Source organism: Prionailurus viverrinus, chromosome B3 (assembly GCF_022837055.1).
Source record: "Prionailurus viverrinus isolate Anna chromosome B3, UM_Priviv_1.0, whole genome shotgun sequence".
Taxonomy (NCBI): Eukaryota; Metazoa; Chordata; class Mammalia; order Carnivora; family Felidae; genus Prionailurus; species Prionailurus viverrinus.
The window spans coordinates 54,266,855-54,288,707 of NC_062566.1; the positions used below are offsets into that span (position 1 = coordinate 54,266,855).

Consider the following 21,853-nt stretch of genomic DNA (forward strand, 5'->3'; position numbering starts at 1 on the left):
CCTCCTTTTAAGCTGCTGTTTTAGTTTCTCAACTGCCCAATCAAAACCCGAGCCCGTGGTAGCTTGTCACCAGTCTCTAGGTGGAAAGCTGGTGTTCCAGGTTAGAAAAGGGGACTTTCCTGTCCTTACCATCTTTCTCCAGTCTCCTGTTTACTGATAAAAAGGAGGCACCGGATTGTTGTTTCCCTTTTATATCCTCTTATTGTTAGATCAGCAACTTCCCACCCTCTAGAAAAGTGGTTCTCAGTAGAGGCAGTAGCCTCTCTAAAAGTTTTGGAAATTTACAAGGCTGTTTTTAGTGGTCGCTACAGGCATATAGGGGCAGAGGGCAAGGGGCCCGGGCACCACCACCACCACCCCCCTCCCACACGCACACATTGTCTCTATCTATCTCTCAATATATGAAAAATCTGCTTTATAATCTGGGCTTTACAAGCACATGTAAAAATGTGTTTTATTTTTCAATTATTTCTTGGTATATATTGACTATTTACTATGCCAGAACAGTTACTGAACCAAAGTGGGCCCAGTTCTTGCTGAGTTACAGACAGCAACTACACCAAATGGAGTTGCCTCACAAGGTAAACTTTATTTGTACAAACAAGGAGATCATGGGGAATCATTTCCAAAGCTGTGTCTCCCTGAACCAGGGAAAGCAGGCTCCTTTAATTTAAATGTGGGATAAATATCCAGAAGGGGATTTTAACACTCTAATGAGGCTGAGGTAACAGCTAGGCCCTTTCTGAATCATCTGGGTAGGCATCCTCCTCAAATGTTTCTTTTTCAGTACCAGCAGTTTGTTAGTTTGTTTCTAAAAGGTAAGATTGACAGCTAGACAGAAGCTTCTAGGAGTTTAGTTCCTATAAGGTAAAATTGACAACTGAACAGAAGTTTCTACTAGAGATTTTCTTAGTTCAGGGGATTAGGCCAAGACTATATACACTGAATTTTCCAGGAATGCAAACTACCAGACAACGAGAAGGAAGATGTGTTTCAGGTTTTTGGTTTTGTTTTGTTCTTATGCTTGGAATTTTACCTAGATATTCTAACCATTTTAGGGGATCACACCACAGACAAAATTACCATTGTTGCATCCACACGACTCCTGAAACAGAACGCTATGGGCACCAGTGACAGTCACAACAAAGTTTATTACAATCAGAGGCAAGGCCGACGGATCGGGACCAACACTCTTGATAAGAGTGAGGCCCTGAACAGCCGGGGCACAGAGTTTTTAAAGCCGATCACATCGTTTTATCATTACCTGGGAACAGAACAGAGAAACAGTTCCCAGATGAGTTAGAAACAGTTGCCAGATGAGTTAAGAAACAGTTGCCAGATGAGTTAGAAACAGTTGCGGAATGAGGTGATTATTTTAGACTTTCTGCCGCTAAGTTGCAACCGGTGGGTCTCCTAGACCTTGCCTCTGATGCTCTTTGAGCTTTTGTTTCCTTCATTGGTAAAGCCTGATTTACAAGAGTATGAAGCGCAATTTACAAGAGTAAAGCAAGGCTGTTATCTCTTGACCTTCAGTGTCAGAACAAAGCTGTTATTTTTCAAGCTACTCCTTAGCCCTACACTACAATTTAACCCTTACACTGTATCTGAATCTGAGCCATCAGATTCAGTTATGGTGTAACTCTCAGTCTTCTATGTCACAGTTTACAGAGACCTTAGGCCAAGTTACAAGCATCCGGCACCTCTTACAATAGCCAGTACAGCGAGGTTAGAGTATTCAATTACTAAATTGCTTAACCTTCATAATCAAATTACTAAAGGGTAACAGTAAAGAGTTATAAAAAGGAGGTGTTGGATCTGATTGGAGTTAAAACTTCTCATCTGCAGTGGAGTCCTGGGCCTGTACTCACCTCAGTCTACCAAGCCTTAGCTTGAGTACTGACTCCCCACCATAGAAATATAGCAAATAAGGTTCCAGTATATTCAAGTGACCTGCTTACTGTGCTAACACGTTAGTGGCAGAACCCTTCATTTTACAGGTAAGAAAATTGAGGCCAGGAAAAATTAAGAGATTTGAAAGAGGGTGAACTGTGACAGAGGCAGGGCTAGAAGCTCCTGAGAATTCAGTCTGTAAATTCTCCAAGCAAGATCATTCCCAGAAATCCTGAGAGTGCCAGAAGAGAGCAAGTTTCCCTTTGTGGGGCAGTGTCCAGAAGGAATGAAGACGTTTACCTAAAACCCTTCGTGGAAAGGAGTAGAGGCATACTTTCTTTTTTTCACCAGCTCAGAGCCAAAAAGTTTTCCCTTTTATCTCTTTGCTATGGTTTTAGGTAATTTTACTTGCTCTTGTAAGCTATGAAAGTAACCACTGCAAGTAAAAGCCATCACCTGAAGCTTTACATTTACAGAGTTCTTACCACCATTTCCTGAGAACAGCCCTTGAACAGTGTCTGGTATGGGGTAAATACTCCATATTTATTGAATGAATGATCGATCAAATAAGTGAATAAACTTTATGATATAAGAATAATTATCTCATTTTATGGATTTGGTGACAAAGAGTCAAGCTGGGGGGTGGGGGTGGGGGGGGCACCTGGGTGACTCACTCGGTTAAGATTCCAAGCCTTGATTTCAGCTCAGGTCATGATCTTATGGTTCCTGAGATCAAATTCCACATTTGACTGACTCCAGGCAGACAGCAAGAGCCTGCTTGGGAATCTCTCTCTCTCCCTTTCTCTTTGTCACTCCCTGCTCACATGTGTGCTCACTTTCTCTCTCCCTCTCTCTCAAAAAAAAAAAAAAAAACAAAAAAAACAAAAAAAAACATTAAAAAAAAGAGTCAAGCCAGTAATAATGATTTCTCCAATTTCTTTTGTGGAATTAGGATTCAAACTCAGGTCTGATTTCAATGGCATTCACACTTTTTTTTTTTTTTTTTTGAGAGAGAGAGAGAGCATGAGCCAGGGAGAAGGAGAGAGAGGGAGGGAGGGAGGGAGGGAGGGAGAGAGAGAGAGAGAGAGAGAGAGAGAATGAAAATCTTAAGCAGACTCCTTGCTCACCCTGGAGCCTGATAAAAAGGCTGATCCCAAGACCCCAGGATCATGACCTGAACTGAAATCAAGAATTGGACGCTCAACCAACTGAGCCACCTAGGCACCCCGAAACTTTGAACTTTGCAAAAAATATTTATTTTCGGGAGAGCACAAGGTGGGGAGGGGCAGAGCGATGGGGGCAGAGGATCTGAAGTGGGCTCTGCTGTGACAGGCTGACAGCAGTGAGCCCAAAGGAGGCTCAAATGTCATGAACCATGAGATCATGACCTGAGCCAAAGTTAGACACTCAACCAACTGAGCCACCCAGGTGCCCCAAAGCTTTGAACTTTTAATGAAAGTTTGGGACTACATGCCTTATGGGTCCTGTAGAGAAACCTAACAGGAAACACTCAGTAGCAGACTGATGCCTCACCCAGACTCAATGAGTCCATACCCAGCTTTTTCATATTTTGCTGCTAACAGCTAGCACCTGCACGTTATCTCAGCCCTGCAGATTATCCTCAGGCACTGGAGTGAGCTGGAAGTACCTGGGAGTTTAATGTTTCATCCAACTACACACTCTATAGCTTATAGCCAGAGACAGGCTCCTGTGAAGTACCAAAGCCCAGCTCCTTTGCTTCAAGACAGAACTAACTTTGAGGGGTATTCTTTTGTTCTAGAGCTCCCATGGGACCAGGCTGAGTGTGGGATTTCTGAAATCACCCCTTCACTTGGCTTCTTCCCGTTCCCTATTCTTCATCCTCCCTTCCCCCCTGCCCCACTCCTTTTTTGCTTATTGGTTTCTCCTGGAAGCCCTTTCTTTATAAGTCATAGCATCCAAATTCTGGATTCGGGGCATACTTCTGCAAGAACTCAACCCAACATGCTCACTGACTCTGCAGATGATGAAAATTGCATGCACACTTTCAGACAGTAAGGATACCTAGAAAACCCTTTCAGATAGCACTATAGCATTGTGTAGCAGCAAGAGTCCTCTGGTTTTTTTCTACGTGAAAACAATAAAAAGAGGAAGTGGCCCATGGGGGTGGGGAAATCTCGCATTACTGCAGCCTTCAGTTAGGCCTGTGCTATAAAGATAGAAATATCTCCTTCCTTTCATAGACTTTTAAATCATCTGTGTTTTAGAGGACCAAAGAGAACAAATAATTCTGAATCCAAGTAATGAGAGAAGATGTATGAAATTTAGTGCATAGTAAGTGCTCGATACGTGATTGAACATTTTTTTAATTCTATTTACCAGGGTTGTTCTTTTTTTTTTTCTCTATCAGTCCTTCTTACAGCTTTCCAAAGCGTCAAGATTGTTTTTAATGCATGAAACTTCCAATCAAAATATTCACAGATACTTTATTTCTCTTAAAATATCTAGGATCCAAATTGGTTACCCTTTGATTTTTTTCTAAAAGCCTAGAGTCCAAGGAGACAATTTTGTGCCAAGCTTGACAAAGGGTGGGGAATCCCAGGATGGTGAGCCAGCTCAGAGGTGTTTACAGCGCTGTCACGGTTCTTCCCCTAAACTGCATTGTCCCTGTGTCCCAGAACAAGGGCATCTGCAAGAACGGGGGCGTGCTGTAGCCTCCACTCAGGAATGAATTCAAGTACACTATTTCCCAAGAATGACCACATCTTCCTCATAGAACGTAAGCAAACTTTAGTGATTATGGGTAGGAAGACATGGTTCTCTATTCCCAAGAAGAATCAGCCTTTAAAGGAAAAGAATTAATTTAGTTCTCAGTTGAGACCTTAAAGAACCTCCCCAAGAAGCTCATTTTTCTTGCCAAAAGTCTGGTCAATGCCTTAAAAGTTATTGAGCAATTGGAATTAGCAAATAAAGTGGACATGGTTTGGATAGTGGGAGGCAGTTCTGTTTATAAGGAAACCACGAAGAAACCAGGCCACCTTAGACTATTTGTGACAAGGATTATGCAGAAATTTGAAAATGACACACTTTTTCCAGACTTTGATTTGGAGAAATATAAACTTCCCCCAGTATACCCAGGTATTCTTTCTGATGTCCAGGAGGAGAAAGGCATTGAGTACAAATTTGAAGTATATGCAAAGAATGATTAATGTGGAGGTGTTTTCTAATTTATTTCAAGTTGTTCCCCCTCCCCTCCAAACAATTACATGTTTTCATATTAGAAAAAAAAGACTTTTGTTGACTTTAGGTCAATGGATAATTATTTCTAAGCAATGAATTTTTATTAATTAATCTTAATTAGACTACAGTTAAGATCAGTCTTAACTAGACCATATCAGATATGATTTGTGAAGCATTTCTTGCTATAACTGTAGGATGCCCATCAAGGTCCAGCACCCTGCCTAAGGTAGCATATCTACCAAGAGCCAAACTGAGAAAGTCCCCTGACAGCATGAGTTTCAAGCAGGACCTAAAGAGAGGACTGGAGAGATTTGTCCAAAGGTCAGAAATGAATTATAAACAGAAGAGCAAGAACTCAGATATTAAAAGACAATTAGATCAAAATAGGGACTATGAATTCTCGATGCATATCACAATTCTGAAAAAAGTTCTGTTCACTCAGAAAGGGAACCAGCAAGTTGAGAACTCCAGTATATTCTATAGGGATAGTAAAGAGGCCAGTAGGACACTACCTTTTTGAAGGTTAAAAGAGAAGGTCTGAGACCTCTAAAATCTCTGTTTCTGATCTTCAGTGAGATTCCATGGGATATTATGATGCTAGAAGACTAGGCTGTTCTTCACCAAAAAGTAAACCTAATAACAAGCATTTGGCTAAAATTAGAAAAAAGGTAATGAATTGAAAGTGGATAATTCTAGAAACCAAAATTATGAAGTTGGAAACTAAACTTCAGTGAATTAGAAAATGAAAATTAAAAAACAAAAACAAAAAACAAAAAACCTAGAAGCCAAGAGTCCAAGGAGAGAGAACGCAAATTTTTGCCCCTAAAACCTTAATGGCTATATCACAGACAAAATATTTATTTTATTAAGGAAAGACCTTGAATTTTTCCTCAAGAGCTTAGGGTATAAGAAATAAAGTAAAAAGCAACAGCCCAAAGATATTGGGAGAGTGACAGAAGACAAAAACTAGCAAAGACAACATTTACCAGTTCCTATATTGTTTCCATTTATGCCATGTTTTCATTAGGGATAGTGGGAAAAAAATGAGATATAACATATAAATAAAAATGAGATATAACATATAAATTTCTTAAAATAAACATCATAATAATAACAATGACCATTTCCTAATGTTTTATTTCTTTTATCGTTGTCAAAATATAATTTGAAAAACCTGGACATTAAATTAAATAATATTTTTCCAAAGCGATGTTCTTGGGAAGATGTACACCCAGTGCAATGCTGCTTCTCTTTGTCTGTTTGTTTGTTTTTAAATTCCAGTATAATTAACACACAATGTTATATTAGTTTCAGGTGTACAGTATAGTGATTTGACAATTCTATACATTACTCAGTGTTCATCACAATACATGTAGTCTTAATTCCCTTCACCTATTTTACCCACCTCCCCACCCACCAGTTTGTTCTCTCTAGTTAAGAGTCTTTTTTGTTTGTCTTATTTTTCTTTGTTCATTTGTTTCTTAAATTTACATATGAGTGAAATCATATGGTATTCGTCTTTCTCTGACTTCTTTTACTTAGCTTTATACCCTTTAGATCCATCTATGTTGTTGCAAATGGCAAGATTTCATTCTATTTTATGGCTAAGTAATATTCTATTATATATATACCACATCTTCTTTATCCATTCATATTATGAATATGTGGTCTGCTTCCATAATTTGGCTATTGTAAATCAACATAGGGACACATGTATCCCTCCAAATTATTGTTTTTATATTCTTTCAGAAAATACCCAGTACTGGAATTACTGGATTATACAATAATTCTGTTTTTAACTTTTTGAAGAACTTCCATACTGTTTTCCATAGTGGCTGCACCAGCTTGTATTCCCACCAACAGTACACAAATGTCCCTTTTTCTCCACATCCTGGCCAACAACGTTTGTTCTTGCATTTTTGATGTTAGCCATTCTGATAGGTGTGAAGTGATATCTCATTGTGGTTTTGATTTGCATTTCCCTGATGATGAGTGATGTTGAGCATATTTTCATGTCTTTTGGCCATTGTATATCTTCTTTGAAGAAATGTTTGTTCCTGTCTCCTGCCCATTTTTAATTGGATTATTTGTCTTTTTGTGTGTGATGAGTTGTATAAATTCTTGGATATTAACTCTTTATCGGATATGTCATTTGCAAATATCTTCTCCCATTCAGTAGGCTATCTTTTAGTTTTGTTGGTTGTTTCCATTGCTGTGCAGAAGCTTTTGGTTTTGATGTAGTCCCAAAAGTTTATTTTTGTTTTTGTTTCCCTTGCCTCAGGAGACGTATGAAGAAAGATATTATGGCTGATGTCAGACAAATTACTGCTTATGTTCTCTTTTAGGATTTTTATAGTTTCACATTTAGGTCCTTAATCTGTTTTGAGTTTATTTTTGTGTATGGTGTAAGAAAATGATCCAGTCATTTTCTTTACATGGGGCTGTCCGGTTTTCCCAACACCATTTGTTGAAGACACTTTTTCCCATTGCATATTCTTGCTTTCCTTGCCATAGATTAATTGACCATGTAAATGTGGGTTTATTTCTGGGTTCTGTATTCAGTTCCATTGAAATATATGCCTATTTTTGTTCCAGTACCATACAATTTTGATTACTGCAGCTTTGCAGTATATATTGAAATCTGGGATTGTGATACCTCCAATTTTGTTCTTCTTTCTCAAGATTTTTCTGGCTATTTGGGGTCTTTCGTTGTTCCATACAAATTTTAGGACAATTTTTTCTAGTTCTATGGAAAATGCTTTTGGCATTTTGATGGGAATTACAGTAAATCTGTAGATTGCTTTTGATGGTATGGACATTTCAACAATGTTGTTTCTCCCAATCCACCATGAACATGGACTATCTTTCTATTTATTTGTGTCATCTTCAGTTTCAACAATGACTTTTTTTTCTTTTAATAAAAATCTCCTGAAAAGCTAACCAGGCCACATTGAACAGTCATAAGTGATCATCTCTGAGTGGTGAGACTAACAAGATTTTTTTTTCTTTTCTGCCTGTATAAACATCTTACTTTTTAAAAACAATGAACTATGCTCAAATAATAAAAGCTGTAAAAATTCGAATCATACAGCAGTATGCAGAATGATATATTTTTTAAAAAGTCTACTTTCAGTTGTTCTGGACTTTTGGGAAAGATGGCTAAGTAGGAGGACCCTAAACTCACTTTGTCCCATGGACACAACTATAGATAACACTCACATCAGTGTAAAACCAAGAAAAATACCTGAAGACTGGCAAAACAAACCCTACAACGAAATGTACAGAAGCCACAATGAAGAGGGTAGGAAGGGCAGAAATGAGGTGGGGAGCTAAACCCCGAATGTCTGGTTGCTGGAGGGAGAGAGTTGTGGGTGTGTAAGGGGAGAAAAATAGACTATCACACGGGGTAGCCTGCATGAGGAAGAGGAATCCTCATAACATTTGGCTTTGAAAAACAGAGGCGCTGAATTTTGTGAGTTCTTACAACCAGCAGGACTTAAAGCCTAGAACTTTAAAAATCAGCAGCCCTTAGGAGAGCAATAGGAAACTGAGTCTGTGTCCTTAAAGAGATAGCACAACAAATAGCCCATAGAGATAAGGCAAAGAGCAGCTGTCAGAAAACCTCCTGGGGCATATGTGAGGGAGAATTATTTGCTAAATCTCTTAAGTTTGGTGAAGGACTTCTCCAGGAAGTCCCTCCCCCACCCCCCAGCATAAACACAGGGCCACCTGCGGAAACCAGCACAGCTGTTGGTTTTCGCTACCTAACTGCTTATGCCACACCCTGTGCCCTCCAGCTGGGCCTGCCTCAGTCTTAGAGTTGTAGGTCCCCTCCCCTGGAAGACTGGTGCAAACCTTGCCAACACTGTGTATCCAGACTGTGCACTCTGTGGGACCTTATTCCTGGCAGTGACAGTGGCAGGTCACCTCCCACGGAGGACGCACACACCTTATTAAAACTGCATGCCTCAGCTGGCCCCAGTCTTGGTAGCAGCTGTGCATCTCCTGTGGAAAAGGACGAGTTTGAACAATTTGTGGGCACTGTGGCCCCCACCTACTTGTGCTTTGTGGAGCAGCCCCAACCAGCCCTGGTCTCTGTGGCAGCTGCTTATCCCCTGTGGAAAAGGATTGGCATCACCTTGTTGAAAGTAGTGGGCAGGGCACAGAAACAGACACAGAGAGTTAGACAAAATGAGACAGATGAATATGTCACAAATGAAAGAACAGGACAAAATTACAGCAAAAGACCTAAACGAAATGGAGATAGGTAATATGCTTGATAGAGAATTTAAAATAATGATCATAAAGATACTCACTAGACTTGAAAAAAGACTGGAGGACAGCCTGAGACCCTTAACAAACAGATAAAAAAGAACCAATCAGAGATAAATAACACAATAATTGAAATAAAAAATATACTAGGGTCACCTGGGTGGCTCAGTCGATTAAGTATCTGACTCTTGATTTCAGCTCAGGTCATGATCTCAGGGTTTGTGAGTTTGAGCCCCACATGGAGTTCTGTGCTGACATCACAGAGCCTGCTTGGGATTCTGTTTCCCTCTCTCTCTGCCTCTCCCCCACTAACTATCTGTCTCTCAAAATAAATAAATAAATAAACATTAAAAAAAATTTAAATACACTAGATGGAATAAATAACAGGTTAGAAGAAGCAGAAGAATGAATCACCAATCTGGAGGACAGAGTATTGGGAAGTAATTAAGCTGAGCAAGTGAGAGAAGAAAAATTATGCGAAATTAGAATAGACTCGGGGAACTCAGTGACTCCATCAACTGTAATAACATTCACATTAGGGATCCCAGAGAAGAATAAGAGAGAGAAAAGGGAGAAGAAAATTTATTTGAAGAAATAAGGGCTAAAAACTTTACAAATTTGCGGCAGGAAACAAATGTAGATCCAGTAGGCACAGAGCTCTCCCAACAAAATCAACCAAGGAGGTCCACAGAAGACACATAGTAATTGAAATGTCAAAAAGCAGTGATAAATAAAGAATCTTAAAAGCAGCAAGAGGAAAGAAAACACATACAATGGAAATGCCAGAAGTCTATCAGCAGATTATTCAACAGAAACTTAGCAGGTCAGAAGTAAGTGGGCATAATATATTTAAAGTGCTGAATGGGAAAACCCACAGTTCAAGTGTCCATTGATAGATGAATGGATAAAGAGGGGTATATGTACATATACAATGGAATATTATTCAGCCAAAAAAAGGATAAAATCTTGCCATTTGTAACAACATGGATGGCTCTAGAAGAGTACAATGCTAAGGTAAATAAGCCAACCAGACAAAGACAAATACCATATGATTTCACTCATATGTTGAACTTAGAAACAAAACAAATAAAAAAGAGACAAACCAAAAACAGACTCTTAACTACAGACAGCAAACTGATGGTTACTAGAAGGAAGAAGAGGATGGGTGAGATAGGTGAAGGTTATTAAAAGTACAGTTATCAGGGCACCTGGGTGACTCTTGGTTGAGCGTCTGACTTCAGCTCAGGTCATGATCTCATGGTTCATGAGTTTGAGCCCCATGTCAGGCTCTGTGCTGTCAGCTCAGAGCCTGGAGCCTGCTTCGGATTCTGTGTCTCCCTCTCTCTCTCTCTCTGCTCTTCCCTGCTTGTGCTCTGTCTCTGTCTCTCAAAACTAAACATTAAAAAAAATTTTTTTAATAAATAAAAGTAGTTATCTTGTTGAGCCCTGACTTAATATATGGAATTGTTGAATCTCTAAATTGTATACCCGAAATGAATATAACACTGTATGTTAACCACACTGAAATTAAAATTTTTAAAAAATAAAAAGTCTACTTTTATCTTACTCCTGCCATTTTAGGCCCTGCCTGTTGTTAAGAGGTTATTGAATACATTTCTGGACCTTTTCCTGTGGGTGTATCTGCTTAAAGAGGTTGAGAAAAAAATGTTAAGGCCATTTAAAAATATATAAAATGGGAGCGCCTGGGTCTGATAAGCATCTGTCTTTGGCTCAGGTCATGATCTCACGGTTCATGAGTTCGAGCCCTGCATCGGGCTCTCTACTTTCCACACAGAGCCTGCTTCAGATCCTCTGTCTCCCCACCTTCTCTGTCCCTTCCCCCCTCACACATGTGTGCTTGCTCGCTCTCTGGCTCTCTCAGAAATACATAAATAAATGACTTTAAAAAAAAATATATATATATATATAGAGAGAGAGAGAGAGAGAGAGATCAGAAGTACCAGCTCAGCTTGGAACACCTGAGATAGGCAAATGCTGATGCTCTGAACAAGGGGTGAGCAGGATTTCTGCCATAGCTGCCAAGCTCTGATCACCATTCTTAAGGAATATTACACACAAACCACTAAGCTACAGTCACAGCCTTGTCTCGATGTTCCTTGTAGGTCTTTGGGTCAACAGAGAAGTTCCAGGTTAAAATTGCTGAATTCTGATGCAAATTTCTGTATTCCTTTGGATTGTCTCTTCCAGATGTTTTTCCCTACATGACCTTGATGAATTGCCTTAGTCCATGGCTCCCACCTGAGAGCTTTTTCTGTCACTTGCTTTGGTCATTTAAGGTATGGGATCCTCTTGGGCCTGCAGGTCTAGACCCTGCAGGTCTAGAACCTGCATCATATCATATACTGTCTTTTTCTGGTTTCTTGGGCCCTTCTAAATTTTTCTCAAAGGGAGAATTATAAGAAAATGCAAGAGAACTATTTAATAAAAACTAAAAATTTTAAAAAGCCATTACATGAATTGGAGAGTGATGGTTACACACTGAAAGAACCCAGTGGGGTCCAAAATGTAGTAATCTCTGTCATAAGAGATTGCAGCGGGGAGCCTGGGTGGTTGTCGGTTGAGCGTCTGACTTCAGCTCAGTTCGTGGGTTCATCTCACAGTTCGTGGGTTCGAGCCCTTCGTCGGGCCCTGTGCGGACAGCTCAGAGCCTGGAGCCTGCTTCAGATTCTGTGTCTCCCTCTCTCTCTGCCCCTCCCCCACTCACACTCTGTCTCTGTCTCTCAAAAATGAATGTCAAAAAAAAAAAAATTAAAAAAAAAAAAGGAACAGAACACTGGCTAAAAGACAGAGGCATGTTTTTTATGCCAGCAGAGCACTGTGTCACCCTAAGTCATTTAATTTGCCTGGGATCCCATTCCTCATCTGTACAATGCAGATCACTGAGGCCCTGTCCACTGTGAGTTAAGCCCTATATAACAGTGGTTTACACTCTTCTCCGAGTGACTCTTGAAGACTGTTTTCCTGTTTTATAATTTTGTTTAATGTTTATTTATTTTTGAGAGAGAGAGCAAGAGACAGAGCATGAGCAGTGGAGGGGCAGAGAGAAAGAGAGGGAGACACAGAATCAGAAGCAGGCTCCAGGCTCTGAGCTGTCAGCACAGAGCCCAACGCAGGGCTCAAACTCACAAACTGTGAGATCGTGACCTGAGCTGAAGTCAGACACTCAACCAACTGAGCCACCCAGGCACCCCGTTTTCCTGTTTTAAAACAAAGGGGTAACAGAGGGAGTAAAATATAAGAAACTGAACACATCAAGTTTTTACCATTGTTTTAATTAGTAAAACAAAATCAACAGAAGTCAAATTATATGCAACAATGGCTCTAACATGCAAGAAGTCAATAGGAATTTTATGTAGGAAATGCCTTATGCACTATAACAGATTACCAATAATTTGACAGTTATCTTTCAAAACATTTCCCAATTCCCAGCAGAGTATGCAAATTGGAAGTTAATTCTAAACATGCATAGCTATATTCTTATTGAGTTTTGTGTGAAGAGACTGGAGAGGTCAGATGTGGCAAAGATACTAATGGTGAACATGAGGATGCTCTCCTCCCCACCCCACCTCTAAGCTTCCAGCCCTGAAACATACATCTATATGCCCAGACAGGTCAAATATGCCAGAGAGTGCCCATTAGAGAATTATCAAGTAGATTATACTTGTATTATCATCAATATAACTTTATGATTTGTATAATGGAACATAAAAGGCTAACAGCATTAAAAAGAATGCAGGATTTGGGAATAGTCCAATTTAAATGCACCATCTTCAAACCTGAAAAAAAAAGAAAAAAGGCTTGTTAGCAAATGCATTTATTTTATTTTATTTGGATTACAGATCACATCAACACACTTGTCTAACTTCTGCTGTGTAAGTCACTGTTTGTAAAAGAAATAGCTGCAGACAATTATCCAAACCCATTACCAAGAGCATATCCCATTAATTTATCCCATTGGTTTTCCTATAACCTTAGAGGAAAGAATGCTGGTATTAGAGGTAGGGTCCTGGCTCTCCCATTTAGTAACTGTGTGACTCTGGGCAGGTCACCCAAACTCTCTGATGCTCTCTCAAATCGATTTCCCTGTGCTAGAACATAATGGGAAATTTGAATAGGTTTTCGCTATGATGGTACCCTATGAAGTAGAATTTCACTGAAGAGCTGTATTTTCTACCTCTGTATTCCAACCAACAATGCAGAGAAGTGCAATTCCTCCCTCTCTCACGCTGCTAGAAGTTTCTGTAGATACATATATTATAGTATCTTTACATTGCATCATAACAATGTTTCCATTTCTTGTATTTAAAAAAATTTTTTTTGAGAGAGAGAGAGAGCAAGAGACAGACAGTGAGCAGAGAGGGGCAGAGAGAAAGACAGAGAGACACAGAATCTGAAGCAGGCTCCAGCCTCTGAGCTGTCAGCACAGAGCCTGATGCAGGGCTCAAACCCATGAACTGTGAGATCATGACCTGAGCCAAAGTCGGACACTTAACCAACCGAGCCACCCAGGCGCCCCTCCATTTCTCTCCTTTATTGGACTGGAGCCTCTAGAAGGCAAACACAGTGCCCACACACTAAGGCTGAACAAGAGACTGAAGGAACAGGATGTCTGCAGAATCATGTCACTCCTCTCTTCCGGCTGAATAACAAAGCAACTGCTATGCAAAGGAAGAGAACAGTTCATTTCTGAAGGCCCATAGATGCACACTGTAGAAGTGGAAGAAGAAAGATCAAACCTTCGCAGGAAATGTAGGTAAACTGGCTGCCCCTCTCCTGTTACACCACTCCAACAGCTCCTCTGACTTTGTTTAGAGGGCTAGGGACGCCGGCAGCATTAGACTAGGGCTACATACCTTTCTCATGCCACTCCACAGGAAAAGAAAATGTATTCCGTGTAGGATTATTTCTTGCCTGCTGAAATGCTATCCTGATTAATATATTTCCTATAATGAGGGTTATCCTATTAGAGTTGTCGTTAGTCCCCAGGACAGTGAAACAAGAAAGTATTTTCACCTACCTCCATGATGCTGGTTACTTATCTCGCTCTACAAAAAAGAAAATGGAGAAAGACAGTAAGTTTACTTTTAAAATACCATATGCTAACAAATGTCTAAAACTGTTACAAATGAGGCTGTTAGAATAGCCTGCTGTCCCTAACCATGAATACTCAGTAGGGCCCAACCTTGCCTAGTCGGCTCAGATCCCAACCCATCAAGGGAGTACTGGGTAAGGAACTAGGATAGCAGGTCTCACAAAGGCCTGTGCCTCCCTGAGACTTTTGATGGTTCTACATATCCATGAGGCTGTCAGGAAAGCCCAAAGAAGCTAGCAGGTAAGAAACATTAGGAGTTTGAGTGCATTTGTGCAATTGCTGGTTACTGCTGCTCCGTTTTTGCTACAGGGAAACTACTGTTTTAGGGATCATGCTGTGCAGAGGTCTCTCAAGGTGCCACTAATCAGAGCTTTACAATGTTCCCTGTCAATTGCAGTATGCAGATTTTTTTATATCAAAGCGTCTTTAAGCTGTGCCTATTCTCAGATACAACTGTCAGTAGCTAAGGAAAGAACTTAAAAACTTACCCCACATAACGACCTTGGGCTCACTGAGAGTAGTATGATTCACCTGGCAGCTATACTCATCTTCGACAGTGGGAGTAAATTCGGTGTGGACCAGAAGATAGAAAGTCCAGTCCCTGTTGAAGGACAGATCTGTCTGTTCCGCTTCCATCTTCTTTCCATTCTTCATCAAGGTGATATCAATTTGTGGTGGGTGGAACCCCGAAACGTAGCAGTTCAGAAAATTTGGCTTTCCATTCTCTGCTGGGTGACGGGAGTAAACCTGAACCTTTGGAGAATCTGAGGGACATCAAGGAAAGACAAATGAAAGTTGCACGGTATTTCACTTGGGGCCACCTTGGTCTAAAGCTAGATGGGCAACAAATGTTTAAATTTGATCACTGATTTCTCCCAATTCCATTTCCACTCTGTCTACTTTTCCAAAAAGCTACCCATTTTGAGGAATAAACCATGATTTAGTATCTTTTTCACATACTTTCTCTACTCGTGGCTTTTGGTTTTTTTCTACAGATTTCTAGTAGTATTGTCTTCTGTCACTGGAGTTTGTGCCAAATCTTTAAGACCTTTATGTGGAGACTCTCAAGAACTTTTGATGGCTTCTCAGCACCCATATAATTCCTCAACACGTCTCAAGAGTCCTCATGATTTGGCCCCACCCTCCTTTTCAAACTTCATGTCTCATTTCATACACTCTCCATAATAGCCACATCAAAAAACTCATGTTGGGGTGCCTGGGTGGCTCGGTCGTTGGGCATCCGACTTCGGCTCAGGTCATGATCTCACGGTCCGTGAGTTTGAGCCCCGCGTCGGGCTCTGTGCTGACCGCTCAGAGCCTGGAGCCTGTTTCGGATTCTGTGTCTCCCTCTCTCTCTGACCCTCCCCCGTTCATGCTCTGTCTCTCTCTGTCTCAAAAATAAATAAACGTTAAAAAAATTTAAAAAAATATTTAAAAAAAAAACAAAAAAAACCTCATGTTACTGTACTTTGTTTCAGCCTATCTTTTTGTTTGTTTGTTTGTTTACTACTTTCTTTTTTGGTTCATGCTCCTGCCTAGACCCACACCCATCTGACTTCTCAATATGTATTAAGTGTTTAGAATAGTGCCTGGCACATACCAATTGCTCTGTAAGTAGCACATGTTGTTATTAGTATTACCTCAAACAAAACTTAAATGCCTACAGAAGTCAGAAGATACCATAAATGAGTGATATGGGCTTGGTAAGAACATTATGGAAAGGTGAAGACCGTGGCAAAAGGGAAAGAACATATTCTCCATTTTGACTAAGTGGAGTAATGTGTATAAGAGTGGGATTTGCATTTTTAATTAGAACCCTTAAGTGATTGCTACAACTAGCCATGTTGGAAATACATTGCTGCTATAGAATATGTTTTTCCAAAATGAGATGCATAACTAGATCTACCCTGGGGATATGGAAAGAAACTATCAAAAACTCTACTTCCACATTTTTCATCCAATGAAGTATTACTGCTACTAAGCACACAGACTGACACTAATTCATGTGTATAATTCACTTTTAAATACACACACATGCAGGGTACAAGATCACTAAAAGGTAACTCCTCCATGTCCAGGATGTGATAGGGAGGAGTGCCAGGATATTCTGACCAAATATATCTGTCTACAAACACCCCATCATCAAAGGAAAGATCACCAGCCCCAATAGGAGCTACACTGGGGATCCCAATGAAGCTTTGATTTTTTTTTCATTAAGTTAAAGTGAGGACAAATCAGAAAGCTTTTTATATTGGAGCTTCTAATAATTAGAACATAATAACTACCACAAGAATCAGAGCACAAGTTCATCAGGCCTAGAATTCTTTCTATGAAGGAGCCAGGCAGGGTTCTGCAAGAACACCACAATAATCTCTTCTGAGAGGAAGATGAGTATCAGATAAGCCTTGGTTTGTTTCTGGGCTCAGCCACTTACTGGCTCTGTGACTTTTGGACAGCTCTTCTGAAGCTTAATTGAAAAATCAACTTATGTGCACAGTGAAACAAAACCCACATAGGGACAGAGCAAAAAATAGACCTCCCCCACAACAGCAATCATCATTACCCATTTCTTATGTATCTTCTAGAAGTGATCTATTCATGGCATGTATTACCCTAGAAATTTTCAAAGTAAGATTTTTCTTTTAATGTCAGCTTATTTTTTTTAAGATTTCTATAGTTGCCAGCAAATATCAATAATAGTAATTGTGCTTTACTTTGTAAACAGATTATAAATACCTTTATCTCATGATCAAGAGATCCAGCTTCAGAGGCTTTTGTGAGGGGAAAATGTGAGAGGGTCTGGTATATTGAAAGGTATTTAGACCGTGCTCAGGATCTAGAATGTCCATGACAGACAACCTGGCCAACCAGGTTGATTATCCTTATCACTGGTTTTACAATCTCCCTGACTTGTAAACCTTCGATTTTTCAAAACAGAAAGTAGAGGCTTAGTTTTTATTGGAAAGAACCAGGCAAAGAGCCGAAGAGGAAGCCCTCTGTGAAGAAAAGGCAACAAGGCCCGAATGCTCTCCAGCTTGCTGGCAAGAATCTCACACCCGAAGGTGACAAGGAGGTACTGGAAAACCACAGGCAGTAGAGCCAAAGTTGAGCCATTTCCCCCCAAAAAATGTTCTAGTCCCCCTCGACTGTCTGCCATTTCTCCCACGTTGGGTGTTTAAGTTAAACGCTCGGTATCTCCCTTTATCTGTGAGATGCTGATGATAACCATTATATTTACATTCGTAAGCTCATCTCAAAATCAAGTGACATAAAGCACAAAAGGTCCCCGGCACGCTCCTTACCATTAACTAGTAGCTCTTATGATTATTAAAAGCGACATGCAATGGCAACAAGTGAATTAAATGATGTGAACGCGCTCTGTAACACCTCAAAGCAGTCTACAAATGCCACGTGCGGATCCCTCCCCTGTTTGTTGGGCGCGTGAACCCGCCGGGCGTGCCGGAGAAATCCGCGATCCGAGTGGAGTAGAGTTGCAGGGGACCGAAGTACCTGCGCGGTGCCTCCCGCAAGCCCAGTCGGATGTCTCCACCCATTCACAGCCTGGGATCCCGCGTCCTTAGGACCCGCCTTCCAGCCCTCCCAGGCAGCTGCGCTCGGGAAGCTAGAGGTTACGCGGAAGAGAAACCCTCCCCCACCTCGGTCGTTCCGAAGTCTGTCATCACCCCGAAACTTTGTCCTGACCCACCTGGCACGGGCACGCCGAAGGCGTCCCCCGTCCCTCTCTCCCGAAGAAGAAAAAGGAGACTTGTGTCCTGGGCTCACACCCCTCCCCACTGCCCGGCCGCCCCACCGCTACCCGGTCCGGAGACCAAGCCCGCGGCTAGTCCCCAGGGAGGAGAAGGAGTGGGTGACTTACAGAGTTAAAGCTGAGAGAGCCAAACAGATCGGGGTACAGAAGAGGAAGGGCTAGAACAAGAGGGGACACTCACGCTGGACGGCATCCAGGTGGGACAGATAGAGCAGTCCGAGCAGGACCAAGACCACAAAACGCGCCATTGCTAGCAGAGCAGCGCCAGAAGTAGGACTGGCCAACCCGCCCTGCGCCTCTACTTATATGCCACGCGCGCACAGCCAATCAGAACGCTTACTGCAGGGGCCGTCACTTGTCTCCTAGCGCGCGGTGCCGGGCCAGGTTAGAGAGGGGGACTTCCCCGTTTTCAGTTTCATTTTCCTATAAAGTCCCTTGATGCTTAGAAAGGCTTGGGCTGGGCTGAGTAGTTTCGCTGTCTATAAACCCGCGCCCTTCGATTTGGGGCGCACGCCAGAGCTTGTGCGGAGGGTCTCCTATCCTAGAACTTCGGGCTGGAAGTACTCGGGTCCAGCCCCTCTCTGAGAACCAGCCAGCCTCAGAGTGACTTGCTTACCATGTCCCTAGCAGGACCTGAGGACATGTGGTTTTCATTCAAGAAAACTGAAGCCCAGAAAGATTAAGAGCGTGGACAAAGAATGAATGGTGCGGGGCAGAATAAGAACTTCGATTAATAACTATGGCCCCGGAAATATAATGTAGGGTTACAGGTTCTCTGAGTAAGAAAAACAGTCCCCAAGCCTCGCGGTCTCCTGAGGACAACTCAGAGAACTGTCCAGAATGGACAAGGACCATATTGCTTCCTGAATTCCTTCAGGCCAAAGTTTGCTTTTGTAAAGCCCTGTGCCAAGAAAATTTTCCCTGTATCTTCCTGCTGTTGTTTAGGTAATTTTCTTAGTTTTGTTGATTTGTGAGAAAAACAACCACTGCCAAAGCAGTAACTGCCTAGAGCTTTAGAGTTTACAGACCCCTTTAGGTACATCATTCCCTGGGAATTACCACACTGGAATGGCGCCTGATACATAGCAAGTATTCCGTAAGTGGAATGAATGAATGAATGAATGAATGAATGAATGAATGAATGATTGAATGAACAAACCGGTAAATGTGTGAATAAACAGTAGGAAATAGGAATCGCCCCATTAATTTCTTTTTTTTTAATTTTTTTTTCAACGTTTATTTTTTTGGGGGGGGACAGAGAGAGACAGAGCATGAACAGGGGAGGGGCAGAGAGAGAGGGAGACACAGAATGGGAAGCAGGCTCCAGGCTCTGAGCCATCAGCCCAGAGCCCGACCTGGGGCTCGAACTCACGGACCGCGAGATCGTGACCTGGCTGAAGTCGGACGCTTAACCGACTGCGCCATCCAGGCGCCCCCCCCCCCCATTAATTTTTATGAATAAGGGATAACAAAAGCTGAGACTAGGATTCAAACTTGCCTGATGCTATTGCCATTCATGCGTTAGACTCTTGGAAAATAAGGGCTCTGAAATTTTAGTGAGAATTTGGATTGCATGGGCCATAGGTCCAGCCAAAGAAGTCAAACCTACTGACTGTAAGAGCTTAACAATGTTGGACAGACCCACTAAGAAAACTTACACTCCAGACATACCATAAAAAAGATGCTGACATCACATGACAACTCAGTCCAGCAGTCTTTTCTCAACCATGGGGGCGGGAGAGATGGAGATCTTGGAAATCACCATGGTTTTCAGTTAAAGGGAGTTGGGTTGTGATTCCCCAAAAAGCCAACAAACATGTTATGTTATAGATTTCTTTAATGTATTTTTAGACCTCGTAATAACCCCTAATGTGGAAACCACGTCTGAACTAGAAAAAGAATACTCTCCACAGATCTAATGAAATGAGATAATGCACAGAGAGCCTCACACAGTTCCTAGCGGAGTGTTTTATAATGTTTAACAAATGTACTATGATTATTGTTGTTACATACCTAGTTTTCCTACCAGCTCAATCTATAACTCTCTTGTGGTACAAGAATAATTGTCATGCATAAAGTTACAAGTAAACCAATTCTTGCTTCTCCTGTGTGTGTGTGTGTGTGTGTGTGTGTGTGTGTGCAGGGTATAGGAAGACTCATGGCTATTTTTTACCTCTAAATTCTGTTTACTACATCATAGAGAAATACTATACTTAAAATTCATTATAGATAGATTCTGACGTATTCACTTAGAAAACCAATTTAAAAAGCAATTTTAAAATGCAGCAAAGACAAAAAGATAACAATTAAAAAAATAAAATGCAGTAAAGACAGAAAAGTATATCTTCCAGTTTTCTGTGTTTGGGGAACTCCTGTATTTTCCTTGAATTTCCATTTATGACATGCTTTGAGTAGTGAGAATGAAAATGAGATATAAAGTTTGTTTGTTTTATTGAGACCGTTTGTCTAGGAGGGTAAGCTTGTAGAAATCACAAACATGGCAATTTAATAGTGTTATTTCCCAGTCGTGGGTACAGCAGCTGTACTTTTTTTTTTTTTTTTTTTTGCCTATAGGACTCTCCTAAAAATTTTTTTACAATGAATATTAATTCAAAATAGTAAATATTTTGGGGCACCTGGGTAGCTCACTTCATTAAGTGTCCAACCTTGGTTCAGGTCATGATCTCATGGTTTGTGAGTTCAAGCCTCGCATTAGACTGTATGCTGTCAGCACACAGCCTGCTTCGGATCCTCTGTCACCCCCTCTCTTCCTCTCTGCCCCTCCCCCACTCACACTTTCTCTCAAAAATAAACAACATTAAAAAAAATTCAAAACAGTAAATATTTTCAAGAATGTGCAAGAACTGGAACTCTCATGTCCTCATGGTGGGAATGTTAAATGATATAATTATTTTGGAAAACAATTTGGGTGCCTGGGTGGGCTCAGTCAGTTTAGAGTCAGACTTCGGCTTGGGCCATGATCTCATGGTTCGTGAGTTCAAGCCCCGCATCGGGCTCTGTGCTGACAGCTCAGAGCCTGGAGCCTGCTTCAGATTCTGTGTCTCCTTCTATCTCTGCCTTTCCCCCATTCGTGCTCTGTCCTGTTCTCTCAAAAATAAATAAACATTAAAATATTTTTTAAAAAAAGAAAAACAATTTGACAATTTTTTTAAAAAGTTAAACATGTACTGTCCAGGCACTCTAAGTATCTACCCAAGAGAAAACAAAAGCATTTGTCTATACAAAGACCTGTACACAAATATTCATAGCAGCTTTATTTGTAATAGCCAAAAGCTAAAAGCAATTCGAATGTCAACAGGTGACTGGATAAACAAATTGTGGAATATATCCATAGAGTGGAATACCATCAGCAATAAGCAAGGAATGAAGGACCGGTGCACACAACAACATAGGTGAAATAATTATGCTGAGTGAAAGAAGCCAGACAAGAAAGAGTATATACTGTACGATTCTGTTTATATAAAACTCTAGAAAGGTCAAACTAATCTATGCAACAGAAAGTAGATGAGTGGTTTGGTGTGGGAGGGGGTTGGTTTGAGAGGGGAGAGTCAGGAACATAAGGAAACTTT

General features: G+C 41.0%; 1 protein-coding gene and 1 pseudogene across 1 annotated transcript; one reads left to right on the top strand and one right to left on the bottom strand.

Annotated features, from left to right (window-relative positions):
• Positions 1 to 4,472: 4,472 nt before the first annotated feature.
• Positions 4,473 to 5,098, top strand: LOC125168053 (dihydrofolate reductase-like; annotated as a pseudogene).
• Positions 5,099 to 12,655: 7,557 nt separating this feature from the next.
• B2M (beta-2-microglobulin) lies at positions 12,656 to 18,564 on the bottom strand. The gene is made up of 4 exons (XM_047861344.1): positions 18,445 to 18,564; positions 14,983 to 15,258; positions 14,420 to 14,447; positions 12,656 to 13,178 (listed from the first exon to the last, which is right to left on the bottom strand). Exons 1-3 carry the CDS (start codon positions 18,509 to 18,511, stop codon positions 14,434 to 14,436), a joined length of 357 nt encoding a protein of 118 aa, XP_047717300.1. The 5' UTR covers positions 18,512 to 18,564; the 3' UTR covers positions 12,656 to 13,178; positions 14,420 to 14,433.
• Between the last annotated feature and the right edge of the window lie 3,289 nt (positions 18,565 to 21,853).

Excerpts from the sequence above, each read along its gene's own strand:
- B2M (XM_047861344.1), bottom strand. The coding sequence starts at position 18,511 with ATGGCGCGTTTTGTGGTCTTGGTCCTGCTCGGACTGCTCTATCTGTCC. Across the intron at positions 15,259-18,444 it reads CCACCTGGATGCCGTCCAGC|ATTCTCCAAAGGTTCAGGTT; the intron begins GTGAGTGTCCCC and ends GATGTCCCTCAG.